This window comes from Centroberyx affinis, unplaced genomic scaffold (assembly GCF_046629955.1).
Source record: "Centroberyx affinis isolate AG114_WGS23_722 - 3 ecotype Tasmania unplaced genomic scaffold, CSIRO-AGI_Caff_v1 ptg006588l_1, whole genome shotgun sequence".
Classification (NCBI taxonomy): domain Eukaryota; kingdom Metazoa; phylum Chordata; class Actinopteri; order Beryciformes; family Berycidae; genus Centroberyx; species Centroberyx affinis.
Window position 1 is genome coordinate 1 of NW_027283339.1, and position 20,279 is coordinate 20,279.

At 40.5% G+C, this 20,279-nt stretch overlaps 1 protein-coding gene across 1 annotated transcript; it reads right to left on the minus strand.

The window, feature by feature from the left end:
- Positions 1-21: 21 nt before the first annotated feature.
- Positions 22-12,137, minus strand: adhfe1 (alcohol dehydrogenase iron containing 1). Its single transcript, XM_071512866.1, has 14 exons — positions 12,047-12,137; positions 11,381-11,418; positions 11,216-11,265; positions 10,954-11,007; positions 10,040-10,194; positions 8,590-8,786; positions 7,931-8,008; positions 6,734-6,839; positions 5,308-5,460; positions 4,997-5,095; positions 3,864-3,942; positions 3,226-3,322; positions 1,929-2,086; positions 22-1,174 (listed from the first exon to the last, which is right to left on the minus strand). Exons 1-14 carry the CDS (start codon positions 12,097-12,099, stop codon positions 1,091-1,093), a joined length of 1,401 nt encoding a protein of 466 aa, XP_071368967.1. The 5' UTR covers positions 12,100-12,137; the 3' UTR covers positions 22-1,090.
- Between the last annotated feature and the right edge of the window lie 8,142 nt (positions 12,138-20,279).

A 20,279-nucleotide genomic window follows, 5' to 3' on the forward strand; every position in this document is an offset into this window, starting at 1 on the left:
CTCAGCTCGCTTTCTGCTCTCCGGGTTAAACCAGTTAAAGCGGTCGGCTCAGATCGGATCAGATCAGATCAGATCAGATCAGATCAGATCAGATCAGAGAGCCGCTTTACGTAACCGCCATCCTGATGATCTGGAAGACGGGTTAAAGAAAGGAGCTGCAGTTCTCAGAAACACGAAGCAGAGCCGCAGAGCAAGGCAGCGACAGTTAGAGGTTCAATTCCCACTCAGGCTGAAGCTACGAAGTTAAACTCAGTATCTAGAAGTTTGTCTCCAAGTGCCACAAACGGTTCACAAATCACTGTGAATGAAAACGATTGAAGGGGGAAATTAATGTTAATTTCATTTTAATTCATTTTGTGGTTAATGTTTCACCTCCTTATTTATTCCGTATTATTTTGAGGTAGATCATTAAAAATTAAAAGCTCCATCAGGAGAAAACAGGAAACAGGACAGAGACAATTTAACCTGAACAGACTGTAGCTGCAGAAGGGGTGTGTGTGTGTGTGTGTGTGTGTGTGTGTGTGTAGGTGTGTGTGTGTGTGTGTGTGTGTGTGTGTGTCTCTGCCTTCACATTCTCTCTGATATAATTCAAAAACAAGCTTCTCAACATGGAGGAAAACTCCATCTGTTTAAATGCAGTTTGTTAATGAGCTCGTTAAGCTGCAGGCGGCCATGTTTGTTCCTCGTTTGTCTTCAGGTTTGATTTTTTGACTTTCCCAGCAGCACCTGAACACAGCAGAGGTTTTCTGGACTTCCAGCCTTGTGAGGACACACATGTCCCACAGGAGCAGAAAAACTGGAAAAGTGCTGTATTATATATAATGTGAGGACAGATTTTCTGGTTCCTGTGAGGATTTCTTTTTTTTTTGGGGTTCGAGGTTCATCTAAATCAACTTTGGTCCCGTTCACACCTGCATAACCCTGTTTCATATCCACATCATGTCTTGATCTGATTTACCTGGATTACATTTATACATCCCATGTTAAAATACGTCTCTAGTATGTTCAAATCTGTCTGTCTGTCTGTCTGTCTGTCTGTCTGTCTGTCTGTCTGTCTGCCTGTCTGTCTGTCTGTCTGTCTGTCTGGGACTCAGTAGAGCTTCATGGAGGCTTCGAACAGCTGCGTCAGGTCTTCCTCGGTGTGTTCTCTGGGAGAAAGCTTGGTCACTCGCTCCTGGAAGAAAACCAACACCTCAGCGTTACTGGGAGCACTGGGCAGGAAGTGATGTCACAACGTCTTTAAAACACATTCAGACGAAGAAAACAGACGCGTCTGTTTAGAAATACCAAGCAGCTGAAGTTCTGGAAGTCGAGAAGTTGATCCAAATTATTTTCAGTGTGAAAAAGGCAGGTCTGTAACCTTGACTGCCTTTTAACTATGATACTACACATACTACTAATAATGAGGTACCTGAGGTAAAAAAGAAAGTAGTAGTAGTAATAATAATAATGAGATACCTGAGTAAAAAAAGGGAATGTAATAATGTAAATAATAAACTAACAGTAGTAATGAGGCATACTTGTGGTAAATAATAGTAATGAGGTTTACCTGAGGTAAATAATAACAGTAGTAATGAGGTATATCTGAGGTAAGTAATAGTAGTAATGAGGTTTAACTGAGGTAAATAACAACAGTAATAATGAGGTACATTTTAGGTAAATAACAGTAGTGAGGTTTACCTGAGGCAAATAACAACAGTCGTAATGAGGTATACCTGAGGTACATAACAACAGTAGCAATGAGGTTTACCTGAGGTACATAACAGTAGTAATGAGGTATACCTGAGGTAGGCCTACATAACAACAGTAGTAATGAGGTTTACCTGAGGTAAATAACAACAGTAGTAATGAGGTTTACCTGAGGTAAATAACAACAGTAGTAATGAGGTTTACCTGAGGTACATAACAACAGTAGTAATGAGGTATACCTGAGGTATGGTTCCTCGCACCAGGTCTGGGACGTCCTCCTTGGTGTATCCCACGGCTCCCAGTCCGTCCTCCACCTGCAGGTCGTACAGGAACTGGCGCAGCGTGTCGGCCAGCAGCGGCCCGGCGTCCTGCCGCTTCACCTGGCTCACATCCGCACCTGACACACAGCAAGCTGCTTTAACTCCACACTCACACTGCTTTGACCTGTATGTATCTCAGTAAACTGACTCAGTATGTATCTCTAAACCTGACTCAGTATTTATCTCAGTAAACTGACTCAGTATTTATCTCTAAACCTGACTCAGTATGTATCTCAGTAAACTGACTCAGTATGTATCTCAGTAAACTGACTCAGTATTTATCTCTAAACCTGACTCAGTATTTATCTCTAAACCTGACTCAGTATTTATCTCAGTAAACTGACTCAGTATTTATCTCAGTAAACTGACTCAGTATTTATCTCTAAACCTGACTCAGTATTTATCTCTAAACCTGACTCAGTATTTATCTCAGTAAACTGACTCAGTATTTATCTCTAAACCTGACTCAGTATGTATCTCAGTAAACTGACTCAGCATTTATCTCAGTAAACTGACTCAGTATTTATCTCTAAACCTGACTCAGTATTAATCTCAGTAAACTGACCAAGAAAGCTGCATCATGATGAACAGCTGCAGATCACCAACAAACAACAACATATCAAGTCACAATACAGTTTAAGTCACTTGAAAGAAAGAGCAAAATAAAACAAATTATAAATATAATAACTTAAAAGAGAGAACAAAGTAATTAAGAAGTAAATAAGAAGAAAATAGGTAAGAAAATAAGTAATATCAGAGCAGAGAGTGAAACCTGTTTAAAGTCTGAACCAGAGGGAAAGTTGACTTTGCTGCATGTTTGTATTTGCTTTGTTCAGCTTCACACTGACCAATCACAAGCCAACCAGGGTTTGGTAATAAGTCACATGACTCACAAGCAGCTTGTTTATTGGACAGAGTTTTAACTGTCATCCTGTAGGTTAAAGACTAGACTTCCTATAACTTTATGTAACATGATGGACTCGTCTGTCTCTTCTTCTGTGGTGTTCATACCAGTTAAGAACACATGAAGAAATAGCTGAATATGAGCATCAGTCCAGACTTCATTTTGTTCTGCTAGGCTTTCGAGTCATACTCTATTCTCTTCTATTCTCTTCTGTTGTATTCTACTTTAATCAACTCTATTCTACTCTATTCTACTCTGTTGTATTTTATTCTATTCAGTTCAGTGCTATGCATAGCTGCGGTCAGACGTTACCCAGGATCTCTGCGGCCTCCAGGTGGCGCTCCGGACACATCGGGGCAGTGAAGTTGAAGACCGCCGGGGAGGTGAGGACCACCGAGAGGCCATGAGGCTGAGGGCACACACACACACACACACACACACACACACACAATCCTCAAGTCAACTAACTGGTGTTTTTGGCCAAAATTTTGGTCTCATCATCAAATCCAAACCACAGTTGTGCTAAAAGAAAAACGGATCTAAATGACAAAATTAGCTGTTTACATGGATTTTCTCCAATTATCTAAATAGATCTAGATATTATCTGAAATATTAACACCATAGATCTAATTTTAATTTGTTTTTTAATCATATTCTACTGGAATCTAGGATAAGAAAGACAAATGGGATTTAAATGCCATTTCAGAGGCTTTTCCACCCCGAGAAATAAAATTCTAAGGAAAACATTTCAATTGGGGGCATGAAAACTGTCAAACTGGAAGATATTGAATACTGGAACAAACTATCGCCAGCTTGAATTTGAATGGGAAATTAGTGGTAAATTAGAATAGGAGTATATAAGAATTGTACTGAATATGATGTTGAGACACAAATATGTTGCAGTTAGATTAGATTCCATCTGGTTCCATCTGAAACAGGAAGTGTCTCACCACTACAGGATGATCCAGGTTGTAGCCCTTCGCCATGTGCGTCTTCACATTACCAGCGATGGGATACGACATGCCATGACTGAAACACACAAACAGTAACATGAGGAGGACATTAAGGTATGAAAGTAAAGTCCATTGTTAGTTACTATGACAGTCTGTGCTTTTAAGAGTACTTTCGAGAATCATCTGTATTTTTGAAATAATGACTGATGAATTTCAGGAGTCAGATTTTGTCTAAATCAGATTTGTAGCATTTGGGAATGAAACCCTTAAAATATCCCAGAACAATGTTATATGACAAAGTGCCGGTAAAAACAAGAGAAGGGGGGAAAGGTAGAAAAGGGATGAGTGAGTATTAGTGAATATTAGTATGTATTAGTAAGTATCAGTGAGTATCAGAGAGTACCAGTGAGTGTCAGAGAGTATCAGTGAGTAACAGAGAGTATAGTGAGTAACAGTGAGTATCAGTGAGTATCAGAGAGTATCAGTGAGTATCAGCGAGTATCAGAGAGTATCAGTGAGTAACAGTGAGTAACAGTGAGTAACAGTGAGTAACAGTGAGTATCGGTGAGTAACAGTGAGTATCAGTGAGTATCAGAGAGTATCAGTGAGTAACAGTGAGTATCAGAGAGTATCAGTCAGTGAGTATCAGTGAGTGTCAGAGAGTATCAGTGAGTATCAGTGAGTATCAGTGAGTATCAGAGTATCAGTGAGTATCAGAGAGTGTCAGTGAGTGTCAGTGAGTATCAGTGAGTATCAGAGAGTATCAGTGAGTATCAGTGAGTATCAGAGAGTATCAAAGAGTATCAGTGAGTGTCAGAGAGTGTCAGTGAGTATCAGTGAGTATCAGTGAGTATCAGAGAGTATCAGTGAGTATCAGTGAGTATCAGAGAGTATCAAAGAGTATCAGTGAGTGTCAGAGAGTATCAGTGAGTATCAGAGAGTATCAAAGAGTATCAGTGAGTGTCAGAGAGTATCAGTGAGTATCAGTGAGTATCAGAGAGTATTAGTGAGAGTATCAGAGAGTATCAGTGAGTATCAGTGAGTATCAGAGAGTATCAGTGAGTATCAGAGAGTATCAGTGAGTATCAGTGAGTATCAGTGAGTATCTTCAGGTCTGGCTCCAGACTCACCACAGATGGACTCCAGCGTTTCCGAAGCCGATGCCGGCGAACACACTGGCCAGATGCATGCTGGACCGAGCCTCCACATCCTCCGGGTCCCGCACCGCTCTGGAGACAGTGCACACACACACACACACACACACACACACACACACACACACAAACAAACAAACAAACAAGGTTCAAACTAAGAAAACATGTTTTCACCTGACAGAGACAATATGACAGACGTTCCTAGAAGGACCTTCAGGGTTCATGGAGCTTTGAACCTCTGAAGGCGTTCCTCAAGGAACCTTCCGGGTTCCCCCTGGTTGACTTACCGCTTCATGTACTTGGCGACCACGTTGAGGGCGTGTCTGGACCACACGTCGCTGATCGGGTTGCTGCCCTGGTAGGCGGGGCGGTTGATGGGGTTGGGGGGGCAGGGGCTCCGCATGTTGTAGGGCAGAGCGGTGTAGGACTCCAGGGCGTGGCTGCGGGAGACGCATTAAAGGACAAATTAAATTAAATTAACTTAAATTAAAGTCAGAATCTGCAGCATTTCCATATGTTTCAATATAAATAACTCTCTCTCTCTCTCTCTAACTCAACATTGATCCAACCTATATCAGTTCATAAAGCTTCTTCACTGTCTGTTCTAAACAGCCGGAGTCTGGTCACTCTTTCCTGGGAAAAATCCTCTGCTGCACAGGAAGTGATGCGTTTTACATTTCCAGTTTGTTGTTGTGTCTGTGACGCCCTTTGACACCCTAACTGTGATTAAGGGCCATGCAAATAAACCTGACTGGACTACAGGTGTGTTGCTGCCATGTGAGCCTGAGAGCCTGAAGGCTGCAGAGCGATAAGAGCTGTGGGAGAAAGGTGAAAACACCTTCCAGGTCAGAGGTCATTCCAGCAGATTCACATGAAGAGTGACACGGAAAAACCCAAGACCAGAAAAAAAAAAGAAAAACACATGAGAAGCACCTGAAGAGGCGGCAGTCGCCCGAAGGTTAGAGAAGTGGGCCAGAGGTGGAGACTCGAGTCACATGACTTGGACTCAGTTTTAATTCTGTTTTAATTGCTTGAGTCTTGACTTGCTGCATGAAGAGAAGACTTGAGACTTGACTTGGGTTCTGGTGACTTGGGACTTGACTCTGACTTGTACTCTGATGACTTGAAAAGGTTTCTAAAGTCTTGACTTGAGATCTTGTGTTTGTGTAAATGACTTAGATTGAAAGTGATGAGATTTGTTCCAGCAGACGACTGAATTTAAATTCTGTTTTCTGAATTTGTATGGAATGATTGAATTTATTGAAGTTGAAACTGATTATAGAAATCAAACTCATGATGCTCTTACCAAGTTTTTATCCTATTAAAACCATATTGCAGTGAAAAGTCCTAGATATTTAGTTTTCTTTAAGATATTAAATTGATACTGGACTCTTGATTTGTTCTGACTTGACTTGCTGTTCTACATTTAGACTTGAGACTTGACTTGAGACTTGTGCCTCAAGACTTGAGACTGACTTGGGACTCGAGCACCCTGGCTTCTGGCCAGCAGGTTGCTGGTTCAAATCCCAGACAAACAGAAAAATCAGTCAGCAGCTCCATCTGAGCTCCCAGTGTGAGTGTGTGGAAGTGTATGAATGTGCTGAAAGACGCGCGCTGACTCGATCTTTCCTGGATAGTTAAAAACCAAAATAAACCAAAGAAAACATCCCTGATTGTACGATCGATCGGTCGATTGATCCGGACTGGACTCACCACAGCACGTCGAAGCCGCTGTTGGCGGCGACGCGCTCCGGCATGTGGAGCGTGTGCAGCGGGTCGACGAGGCCCAGCGTCGGTTTGATCGCTCTGCTGGCGATTCCTGAACACAGAGAGGAGAGCCAGGATCACCGGATACTAGTGATGAGACCATCTGCTTATCTCACAATACGATCTGATACCTGATCTGAGGTTCAGGATTCAGTGCAACCAGGATACCATGTGATCAATACAAGTTCAGTGTCAACAAAGTCTGACTGTGCAGAATTCTGTTTATTTCTGAGACTCAGATCTTTCCAGCGATGCCATTGGCTGCTAGAATGTAAACAACAATTTTAAAAATGTCATTACAAAGAGACAATAATATAATTTGGATGGAGAGCTTGTGAAACTGTGATGGTCAAGAGTCTCATTAGTGATTACTACAGCAGAATAACATGGAGCTGATATCACCATTCATGTTCCTGACAGCAGAATAACATGGAGCTGATATCACCATTCATGTTCCTGACAGCAGAATAACATGGAGCTGATATCACCATTCATGTTCCTGACAGCAGAATAACATGGAGCTGATGTCACCATTCATGTTCCTGACACAACATACGGATTGAAACATTTTGTATTGAGATATATTGAGTTTAATGTATATGTATGTAACAATAACTGTTATGACACCGCCACTAATTTTTATTACCATGATGACCACGACTCGTCTGTCATCACTGATGTTTTTATTTTCCCTAATAAACAGTTATATTCATGTTGCTGACTGAGTTAAAGTGGATGCAGACCAGTAGCTCTTTATTTGACTTTATCTATTTAACTATCTAACTATCTATCTATTAACTATTTATTTCAGCTGCTGTTATCTGGATTTTTATTTGTGTTGTTTAAAGCTCTTACAGTTTCTGTAAGCTAAACCAGCATTTTATAATTTTGTTTTTTTTTAAAGAAAAAAGTCAACTGTTTTGTGAATAATAAATTAGGTTTTAAGTAACTGAAGTATATTACAGTACTATTTTTAAAGGTTTCATCTTTTAAATAATTATCAAGAAAATATCATCTTGAGATAATTTTGGTCAAGATGATCGTACTATGAAATCTTCATATCAGCACAGGCCGACCTGAAAACATCCACAGATCAGAGTTCTGAAGTCTGACTCACTTTACTGGGAAGTTTTTCACACTCACCAGTTTTTGCCTTCAGATGCTCAAAGTCAAAAATTGCGACTCCAGTGGTTTCACTGCCGGTTCCAGCAGTCGTAGGAACTAGAGGAAGAAAGATGCAGCTTCGGTTAAAATATTTAAATCTTTAACCATCAATCATTTCCAACAAACAGTTCTACCTCGGTCTAATGACTGTAAACAGATTGTTCTCCTCCATCTCACACCAGCAGTATTGTTAGTTCTAGGGTTTCTCCACATTAAGACTACATTTCCCATCAGCCCCGTTGTTTCCTGCTGCTCAGATGGGTTCAACTCACTTTTTTGTTTTGTTTTATTATCTTTTCTAATGTTTAATTGCTCTGTTACTGCTCCTTATTTGCTGCTGTCTTGGCCAGCTCTCCCTCGCAAAAGAGATTCTGAATCTCAAGTTGTTAAATAAATAAAATTGTTTTTTGAAATGTTTTTCTGAGCTTCTTAAGGTTTCATCAGCTCTCCTACACCATTGCTTGGTTTTCCTCTCTTCATTCTCTGTTTTTTAATCATTAATAGGTGCAGAGACCATCTTTACATGACGATGGCCACAGTGGAAATCAGTCTGACTTCCTTCATGACTGTAGCTCCGCCTCCCAGCGGCTGCCCTGACCTGCTCTGTTCAGGTTAATCGTCTTGTTAATCTCTGCTACCTGCGATCAGAGGCTTCAGGACTCCGGTAATAGGCTTTCCTTTCCCGATGGGAGCGTTGACAAAGTCCAGAAAATCCGCCTCGGGGTGGCAGGCGTACAGATTGGCCGCTTTGCAGGTGTCAATCACCGAGCCCCCGCCCACCGCCACGAAGACATCAAAGGACTCTTTCTTGGCGAAGGCGATGGCGTCTTTAAAGCTGCTCACAGATTAAGAAAGAAAGACAGAGAGAGACGTTAGTGAGCCAGAATAATCTGCTGGCTGGCACACACACACTCACACACACACTGGGTATCCAGGAATAGCCTGTTGGCTGGCTGTACAGAACGGTTTGTGACACCAGGTGTTATAAATGTGTCCAGGTTTCTGAACAGCAGAGTCACTGATCCAGAATCAGACTAATTAAAGACGTAATACTCAAGCTGCTTTTTTACATTTTCTGTTTTTTATTTACGTTGTCTCCATCTTTGGTGCTACATTATTACTTTAACACCCTGCCAGTCTCACTGGTGGCTCTATCATTGCAAACTGGTGTTTGTTCAAACCCACAGAACTTTATTTTACATTCTAGTCCAGATCCCAAGCTTTCCAAAGACACCAAACATGTCAGGCTGAGTTACAGGGAAATGTGGAGAAAATGAAGTAAGACATCTACAGTTTTTCCATTTGCTGTAATGTTGCAGCTTCCTGGGCTGAATATTTCTCTCAGTCTCAGCAGCTGGAGCTTCAGTGACCAGCAGAGACACAATATGACGAGACACTGAAGGACAGGATGGAGTCAATGTTTTTAATAACTTTAAAGCTACTTAAGAGGAAATTTAAGGGAAATCAGGGAGCCAGTAATCAATCAATCAATCAATCAATCAATCAGTGTTAATGAACATGAACAACTGTCACAGAGGAGTTTGTTCAGACTGAGAAGCTGAATGAACTGGGAGAGAAGGGAAAGGCAAACAAAGGTTTGTTGCAATTCCCAGAGATTTTCAAAACGTGGAGACAGAGTGGAGACTCGAGACACATGAATTTAAATTCTGTTTTCTGAATTTGTATGGAATGATTGAATTTATTGAAGTTGAAACTGATTATAGAAATCAAACTCATGATGCTCTTACCAAGTTTTTATCCTATTAAAACCATATTGCATTGAAAAGTCCTAGATATTTAGTTTTCTTTAAGATATTAAATTGATACTGGACTCTTGATTTGTTCTGACTTGACTTGCTGTTCTACATTTAGACTTGAGACTTGACTTGAGACTTGAGCCTCAAGACTTGAGACTGACTTAGAACTCAATCAAAGTTGACTTGGTCAACTTTGGCCTGGAAATGATCACATGATTTTTTTCTAGACCTGTGTAGGAAGTGTGTTATTTTCCACAGCTCAGCGTGTGTGTGTGTGTGTGTGTGTGTGTGTGTGTGTGTGTGTGTGTGTGTGTGTGTGTGTGTGTGTGACCTGCTGTCGGTGGGCTCCACTCGGACGTTGTCGTAAACCTTGAAGTTGACTCCGTTGGTCACCAGTGACTCCAGGACAGCCTTCACCGGCGGGAGGCGGGACAAGTTCCTGTCCGTCATCAGACAAACTTTACGAGCTCCGAGGTTCTGCAGATCCTGGAGAACATCAGAGTCCAGACAGACGGGTTTCTAACAGAACCGGAACTTCTTCAGGAACTGACATGAACAGTTCTTGTCCCGCCAAAATATAGCGATATATGATTTTATTACGGGGGTGTTGGGGGTCTTTTTCACAGTTTTTTTTTTTGTATTTTATTTTATTTCTTCTAAATAACATCAAATTTCTAATAATAGTAATAATAATCTTAATAATGATGACACTATTCGATATGAACAGTCTCATTCTAAAATTAGATTTCCACCATTTGAACAATGTGACTGATATTATGATTATAAATGTCAAACTCACTACTATTCTAAATATAAAAAAAGGAACTGTTTTCTGTTACATTACCTGAAGAAATCATGTATTCTGATTATAGAAACTTGAGGATTACAGCTGGAAAACGTTTGTCTTAAAAACGAGGAACAGAAGAACTTAAATAAATCACCTGAACTTTTAACTTAATACACTGTTAAAGTGACCTGCTGCTGAATATTACTGAGGTCAGAAATGATCTTAAGACCTTTTCACACAAACAGGAACATTTTACAGAACAGAATCATTTGGATGTTTGTAATATTGAGAAATGTAGGAAACTTTTCCTCCAGCATGAAAACAAAGGAATGAAACTTTTCATATCTAGGAGTCAGTTTTGTTCCTCCATCCTCATTCTGCTTAAATGAAACCTGTCAGATTATTACAGGTTGGTTTTCCTGAGACTGATTTCATCCTGCAGGAGTATTTCAGTTTACCATGCCGATCTCCCTGGTGACTCCTTCTCCATATCTGATGTTGGAGCTCGCCATCTGACAGGAGAGAAGGTGACAGTCAGCTGGTACAGGTAATAACAAAACATATCAATGAAATAAATATTTCCACAGTTTCTTCTTAATAATTAGAAACATCGAGCTTGATCTGACTCAAGTTTGTAACCGAGGTTTGTAATTCACACCAAGGCGAGATGATGATTCATATTGTTCAGTTATATTTTACCAAGGTTTTGTAATGAATTACCTCAAATGCATAGTCGGTTTTTCTGACGGTGCAGGCTGCAGCTCCGGCACCTGCAGTAAAGCCTCAGTTAACTCCACATAACATAATATTCATGTATTACATAGGGATGGCTGCTGGTGGAACAGTATAACATGATTTAATATGATATTTAATATGATAACAGACCATGGTGGAAGGTGTTGGAGTGAGCTGGACATCTGCACCTGTTCACACACAAAATTAATTTGAAGGTATTATGAAGTTAATTCTATTTCAGCCAAACTCCATTCAAAAATATGGAAATTTTATTTTATTTTGCTAATCGGTAAACATGATGTACCCCATTAAATATGACTCAAAGCTTGATTGAATCACGAGAAGCCACTCTTTCATTCGGCATTCATATAATCAACCAAGCAGCAAGTATTTAAATAAAGATTCAACTTCTGGAACTGCTTCACACTGCTCGCTAACAGCATCTGCTGTATTTTGGTAATGGAAGAGTGTGGGAATTAACAGCTGTAAAGGTTGAAATGTTATCGAAATAAACGCTGCTTGGTGTGTTATATATATGCCGAATTAACGAAAAGACTCGAGTGATTCAGAAAAGATTGAAGCCATATTCTATTAGGTGTGCATGTTTGCCGATAAGCAAGGCAGCATTAAACGGACAGATTTTTGAATAAAGTCTGGTGTGATTCCTCTCTCCACATAAGTCAGCCGAAGGCACGTATCGGGGCTACGCAGCCTGCAACGTGACAACAGCACGTTTGTTTACCTGAAGGTATTTTTTCCACATTTAGTTTAATTCGCTTTTAAATCTTATTTTTAAGGATTGTGAGTCAAACTTACGCCGCTCTCTCAAGTTGCCTGAGCAAGTGAGCAATTCTGTCGCGTCCTGCCATCGCCGAAGAAGTTTCCTTTATGAAGTACAGAGCTGTTGTTGTTGAGGTTTGGCCCAGTGTCAAGCCGGCTACAATACAACATAGCACTTCCGTTTGCAATTTTCAAAATAAAAGCATCATTGACGACTTTCAACGTCGAAACTTTTTTTTTCCCCCGAGTAATACAAACACGAGGGAAGATGAAACGAGACAGAGAGAGAGAGAGAGAGAGAGAGAGAGAGAGAGAGAGAGAGAGAGAGAGAGTTATAATAATTAGTAATTGTATGTGCAGTAGTGTAAAAGTAACTATGGAATAATGTCTTTATTCACCGATATTCAATGTAAAAACACTCTGATCTGTTGTATAATTTATGCTTAATCTTGTCTTGAATAGTTTTATGTGTGGTTTTGTGGCAATATACACATGTAGGCCCTATGTCATGCCAATAAAGCCCCATAAATTGAATTGAGTGAGACCGAGAGAGAGAGAGAGAGAGAGAGAGAGAGAGAGAGGAATACAGATCCTTGAAAGTCAGTTTTATTGTGTAAGTAAAGGCACAGCTGTATCAGAAGTCGTCAGCTAAAATGATCAACCACATTTTGTTGTTTTTTGTTTGTTTGTTTGTTCATTCATTCGTTAATTCACTTTATTTATTTGTTAATTAACTGATTTTATTATCTTTTTTCTTTTTAGTCATTTCTTTGTTTTTATTATTTTCCTTTCTGTATTTTGTGCTTTTATTTTTAAAGCAACATGGTCTACGTTGCGGTCTCTTCGTGCTGGTTCTGTGTGACTTGACGGTCTTGACGCGGCTCCAGTCCGGCAGGATGGGGATTATCTGAGTCCTGAGCGCCTCCTGCCGCTCAGCACGTGAAGTGAAATGTAAGTCAGAGGTCATTCTGCCTGTTAAACTGTGGTTGGAGGACCTGAAGTGGGCCGTGCAGGCGGACAGCGGGGGTCCACACATGAACAGCGATACTTTATGTAAAGATTTAAATGAACAAAAAAAAAACTCTTACAAAAAAAACACTGGTAAGCCTATAATACATTTCAGAAGAATATCACTCCCGGTTCACATGCATGTGCGAGAGAACATGCATGAGTAGCCTGTATGTTCTAGGTATGTTCTAGGCTTTAGTGTTCATATGTGTAAGTTTGTCTTCGGTTGTCTGCCTGCACTGTAAAAACTCACAGTGCAACTTAGTGAAATCAACTCAAATTTATCCATTAACACAATGTATACAGATGTGTTTGTCAATTTCAACTTAAAAGTGCTAATTATGAGCTTCATGACTTTAAAATCATGAGTTCACTTCTTGTGACTTGTGAGTTGAAAGAACAGCTTATAAAGCTTTCACTAAACTCAACACTGTTAGTTTATTAGCAGACTTCCCAGCATGCATTGCGTTCGGTTTAACTCTCCAGAAACTCTTCCTTCTTCTGGTTTGAATGAAGTTACAGGATAGAGACTTCTTATGTGTGTATGTTTGGTGAATCATAGGTCAATTTCTGATAAAAAGAAAATAAATAAATAAAAAACCATGATAAAATCTACTATCTATCTTATCTATGTATCTGGGAATTAATGAGTGAGCAAGACTTTTTCAATGCACATGACAAGTACAGTTTCCTACATGTAAGTGTAGTGCTGTGTCAGACTATATGCTGAATTGCGTATTGATCATGTGATGTAAGAGAAACTTATATTTAGCAAACCTTGTGAAAAAATAAGTAACACAGTATTTCACTTAATCAAGTAATGCGTTGAACTTGGAAACATGAGTCAGCAGAATAGACATTTGTTGATTGAACTTCTTGTCTTCAGTTCACTCAGTTAGCTTTTCTACATTAGAACTAACTGATGACCTTTGACCTGATATTCAGCACTACTTCAGTCAACTCACAATTTTAAGGCAGCAAGGAAACTTCTGTTTTTAAGTTGAACTGTGTTAATATGTTTTGCAGTGTGAAAGTCTGTGAGAAGTTTGCATGTTTCTGTTTTAATGAGCGACAGGAGGAAGTTTATGTCCCGTCGCTCTCATGTGAATAATGTGATTATTATTTTGAAGAAAAGAGAGAAAGAAACTTAAAGGGAAAGTGAACTGAAATATTTTACTTTATTTTTTACAATTCATTTAAGTAAATAATTGATCATTATTTTTTGTAAAACTGAGTTGAGTGCTTTGTGTTTGTCCTTACCTGCTGAAAGAGAACACTATATCTATTATAGAAATTAAGCTTAGCTTTGGTGTGTTCACATTGCATTCACCAAAGGAAAAAAAATCGGAGATGGTTTTTGTATTATGACTTGTGTATCTCATTATTAAGAGATAAAGATCTCATAATTACGAGATAAAGATCTCATAATTATGAGATTCTAAGTCATAATTACCAGACACCATCTCCGATTTTTTTTCTTTGGTGAATGTAATGTGCTTCTGAATATTCATCCTTTTGCTGAAGGTAAAACTCATTCATTGGTGGTAAAATATTTTTATGATTAAAATATATTAGGCAGACCCAGATAATTAACACTGAGGGTATCAGGGTTAATAAAGATGGATAAATATATTACAAGATCTCAGGCTCTGTCCATACTATTAACCAGTGCTACATATGTATGATTATGTATGCAGTGTGAGTGTGTGTTTTATTATGTGTTTATCTATGTGTGTATTAACTTTTCTTTCATATGCACTTCTTATCGTAGTATTTCTGTGTTTATTATGTGAAGTGTGTTGACACCGCCATCGGTCATATTGCACTTTAAATAAATTCGACTTTGACTTTTGACTTAAACATCCCCTTCATTTTTGACTCTTCATTTTCTGATATAATAAAAAAATTCCAAGCTGCTTTATCGTTAAACTGTTATTAATGTTTATGTCATGGAGAAATGAAGATGACGTTTCAGGGATGAAGTGAAGCGGTTGTGACAAACCAGCTAGTTTCCCTCCCATGGGGAGCAGGGTTAACGTGTCAAACGCTGTCAGAGCGTCCGTCACCAGGAGGTGAAACTGACTGTCGTGTTCCTGTCGTGAATATATTGTCCTTCATTTGCATATGATTAATGAAACGCTTTAATAATACATATCTGGTGTGGCCTTGGACGTCGCATCATTCAACCAGAAGCTTCTTATCGCTCGGTATGTGGGCAAGAATTCCTCTGAGGGTCTGGTCTCTGCACTGTGTGTGTGTGTGTGTGTGTGTGTGGGTGTGTGTGTGTGTGGGTGGGTGTGTGTGTGTGTGGGTGTGTGTGTGTGGGTGGGTGTGTGTGTGTCAGAGAGAGAGAGAGAGAGAGAGCAGCTGGGTGCAGAGACTCTTCTCCTCCTCTTCAGTTTAAAGATCGTCTCCCGCTGCGATCTGTCAGCATCATCATCATCATCATCATCATCATCATCATCATCATCATCATCATCACAGCCTGAAGAACCAGAACTGCAGGAACCTTTAAAGGTTCTGCAGCTTTCAGCCACAGGAGAACCTCAGGAGAACCTCAGAAGGTTCCTTGAGGAACCGCTTCATGGAGAGTTCATTAGTCTCAAGCATGCTTTGACAGGATGAATCCTTTTAGAGGTTCGTTCCTGTACTGGAGTACGATAAAAGAATATTTTCTATATTTTATTATTATCCTTACCTTTCTTTCTTTCTTTCTAGACAAATTATATATGTTTTGTATTTTGTGTGATGCACATTGAAATTGAAATGTGCTGTATATAAATATATATGTGTTATTTATAAAAGTTTGCCTTGCCATGTGAACTCTGTTCTGTAGGTCTGAACCGAGCGCTGCTGATTGGCTAATCTCACAGCCAATCAGCGCTTGTCGTTTGGCTTGTCGTCCTTCCTCTCCCCGGTCTGTACCGTCTCTCTACACTTTCAAGTCTAATAAAGGCAAAAAAAAAAAGTCAAATTAAATTGTAAAAGAACAAACAGAGAAAGTTCAGCTGCAGGTTTTTCTCTTCACCAAACATAATTCTTCTCAATGTGGCGGGGGACTGGAGCGTATCCCAGCATGCATCAGGCAGGCAGGAACCCCGAGGTGCTTATCAGCTGCTTTTGGATCTTAGAAGAACCCCGCTGTCAGAGTGAGTGCAGATCTATGTGAAGCCATTCTAACTGAGCAGATCTATGTGACCTGCAGGACTGAACCTGTAGCTTCAGAGTGGCGGTCGGTCTCGACCTGCCGCTCCGCAGGGAGACGCCTCCGTCCGGCAAATTACACTAAACACTAAACTGAGTGAAGGAGCTGAGGCAGCAGCAGGCGTGTGACCTGAAGGTTGCAGGTTTGAATCTCCAGAGCAGCTGTGAGAATCTGCTCAGGGAAAATGGACGACCAGCGGGGCTTTCACTCTGAAAGCTGAGCAGAGCGAAGGTGAAGTGAAGGACGAGGCTGCGCTCTCCAAACCAGCTGCAGAAAGCAGCACGACCCTGTGTGGATCTCAGCGAACCTTCCCCGATTAAATAAAGATTAAAAACCTAAACTGAACTCAAAGTATTCAGGATGAACTCTGTTCCCTCAGAGGAGGAGAGGGGAAGCGGAGCGACAGTCGACCCTCCTCTAAAGGTCGAGCTGTCACGGCGCTCCGGGGGAAACCGCCGCTCCGCCTCCGGACCGGAGGAGCGGCCGGCCGCGGACCGGGAGTCGGAAAAAACCAGGCTGTCAGGTTGGAGGAATCTGTAACCTGCAGAAACACAGAGAACCAGGAAGTCTGTGTGTGGGCGTACGGCTCTACGAACCCCAATCCCTTAAAATAACCTTACATTGTCATTCGTTTACATTAATTCACCCCTGAATTTACACAAAATCCCCTTAAAAGGGAGTTATTAATGGAGGAAACCCTATCAAACCCCCTTAAACACCCCTTAATGTTTGACTCCGTACTCTGTCTAATATAATGGAAAATTGCATAAGACAGCAACCTTCCATTAATAACTCATTAATAATCCTGTAAAACTACACAAAAGGCATAAAAAATCCCTTAATTACTAATCAACCCATAGATAAACCCATGATATTAATGCTTACTCTTCTAAAGCTATGTTATTTTTAATGGATAATTAATGTTTATGTCATGGAGAAATTAAGGATATTTCAGGGATAAAATGAAGTGGTTTGGTGTCAGTGTTTGAGTGAATCTGTATCGACATGGGGAAAAAAACAGTTCATATATTAAAAAACCTTTATCACTTGCTCTTCTGACTTTCCCTTCACTCTATCATTCATCATCATTGCAGAGTCTTGTTTCATCGTCAGGGTGCTGTGACCTCTGACCCTTGGCTTCCTAATTACTACTGGCTGAGTTATTAGGAATGCGGCCATTTTGAACACTCAGGGTGTGAAACTCCTCCTGAAAAGCGAGTCCAGCTCTGTCCTGCTGCTGTGAACCAAGATGATCATACAGACATTTATCATTTCACAATTCACACTGAAACAGATTAGAAACAAATGGATCTGAAGAATCCAGATCGGATCATTTTAATATACTTAGTCCATTATCGCTAGCTAATAGAGGCTAGCCTAGGTAGCTAGCTAGTAGCTAACTAACTAGCTCACAGAACCTGAATGGATAGAACGGTCCTTCCACTGTTTGTCATGGTGATTTCTCTAGTACAGCATAAAATGGCAAGTGTTAGTTGCTAGCTATTTGCTCCATTGCACTCGGAACTTGGAGAAAAACGACTTCCAAACATGGAAAACTGCAACAGAACGGTCGTTCAAGTCGGAATTCCCAGTCGGATATTCGGGCAAGATTCATTCCACCCGAGTTCTCCGACAGAAACACAGCTGACAGCATCAATCTGTACTTAATAAAACTTGATTTTACTGGATAGTTGTGTGTTATGAAAACGTGTTACTTAGTTTCCATTTGTAATGTAATTCAGTTGACTTCGTTACTAGATAGAAGTCTTTGCTAGTATGAACTAGCCTGCTAACGTTACCAGAGCTGTCAGATAGCTAACGCTAACGTTAATGGGTAAAGGCTGTTGTATCTGTGTTTTCCGGAGAAGATCGACGCACTGGAACGCATTAGATCGGATGTCAGTAGTTCCAACTCAGAACTACCGACTTCCGACATCCAATGGAATGCACCATAAGGCTGTAAAGTCTGTCTCACTTGCTTGAGAACTGAGCAGATGAGTCTGTTAGCAAACTGTCAAAACTGAAAGCTAACATTAGCGACAAGGCTAACATAGCTTTATCAAAGACTGAACTTCTCTCTCTAGCTCTTAGTCAGCATTAGCATGTTAGCTCTCCTTCCACCTCAGCGACTTACGTCGTTTAAATACAGAAGCTAGTCCAACGGTTCACATCAAAATGGCCGCCAGTCCAACCATCCTGGAACATTGATTTGAATGGGCGTTGACCGTTATATCCATTCGTTCTGTGAACTAGCTAATAGGCTACCTAATAGGTTTATCTGTATTTTGTCTTCACTTAATGTGTTTAAGTAATGCTATACTTCCAATCAAGCGGCCAAAACCACAGGTGAATTTTGAAGCCAATAAGGAAGTGGCTGAAAGCTGCAGTTCCTCTAACGTCCACTAGAGTCGGCTCCAAAAAGACTAAATCCTGCCCAACTCCATTCAAGTCAATGGGACCACAGCCCCAACTTCTCACTCAAAATAAAAGTCAATAAATTTTTTCTACAAGAGATTATGTTCTCAGTAGCTAATTTCACTTCTAATATGTGTCCGTATGCCGATTTTCAAAATAATTGCATCATTAACAGATAAAATGGGGTAGTTTTCCGAGTGATTGACAGGTTGCCTGTCCAGTGATCGCATAGGTCGCCGATTACGGACCAATAGCAGGCGGAGCTGTGGGAAACCCCCGGCTTCACTCTGGCTGCTCTGGCTTCAAAAAATGTCAACATGGCGGCGCTCGTAACCCCAAACGTTTGGCTTCAGAACGGCCTTCAGAAACCTGTGTGTGATGTCACACTCACTACGGCCATCTTTTTTTACAGTCTATGCTTCAAATCTTCGGAGTTTCCCACCCTATGTGTTCAAAATGGCCGCCGTGTGAAGTTCCATTGTTGACTTCACTGGAAGTCTCTCTGGATAAGAGAGTCAGATAAACTAAAAAGTAAATGCAGAGTCGTGAATGTCTGTCCTGTAATTATGGCCGGACCTTTGACATGAGGCTGAGGATCTGCCTCATTAGACCAGAAACAATACAGTTTCCCTGTCAGAAACAGGGCGTCATTACAGAGTGAGTCATGCAGCAGCAGCTAATCGGGGGATTTAATTAGGCTGGACAGGCCTGTTCTGATGGAGGAAGTCCCTTCACATCTCCCAGAATCCCCTGGGAAACACTGGGTTACACATCTCATCAAAACAGAAAGCCTTGGCATTGTCAGTGAGTTGTCTTAAGTGTATGATGCTGTTGGAAGTTTGCATTCTCTCCTCACAGAGTCAGAGAAGTTGCTTTATTAGCCAAGTGCAATCAGTGTTGAGGATTTTGTCTTTGGTCTGTCTTCTTCTTCTCTTCAATTCCCGGCAGAAAGGTTCTGCTGTGTGTTTCCCACAGTGCCGAGAGCAGCAGGTTTACAGAGCGCTAGAAGTTACCAATATTTCAACTTTTGGCAAAAGAGGTTTTCAAGAGTGAGAATATGCTCTTGTGCATGTAGGGAAAAGGTATTAATATAAACTGTTAATATAAACTCTCATGGCAGATAACATATATTGCAGTAATGTTCAGAGTGAGTATTGAAACCAATTAACAGCTGACTGTTTCTGTCGTCAACAGAATTGAACAGACGGTTAATTTCTGTCTGTTTCTGACTGAACTGATCATTTCATCACTGATCCATCTGATTGATTTAGTGTTTAGATAATGTCAGCTTGTTAGCTAGCTAACCATAGCATCTGGTCAGCTAACCATCACTGTCTTGTTGTTAACACATCTGATTAGCACACTAGCTAACGTATCTAGTAGCAGCTAGCATTAGCATGTTCACATTAACATCAGTGTGTTTGCTGGCTAGTTAGCTAGCTAACAGTTTGTTCAGGTTAACTGAGCTGACTCTTCTCAAGCTCCAACTCTTCATGTTTTGGAGTAGAGACTAGGGCTAAAGACAAGACAGTTTACTGTGTCACAGTAACCTACATTTGGAAACAAATCCACCTTATCACACTATTCACTTTTACTGAGAACGTTACTGAATGGATCTACAGCCACACCACAACAAGCTGG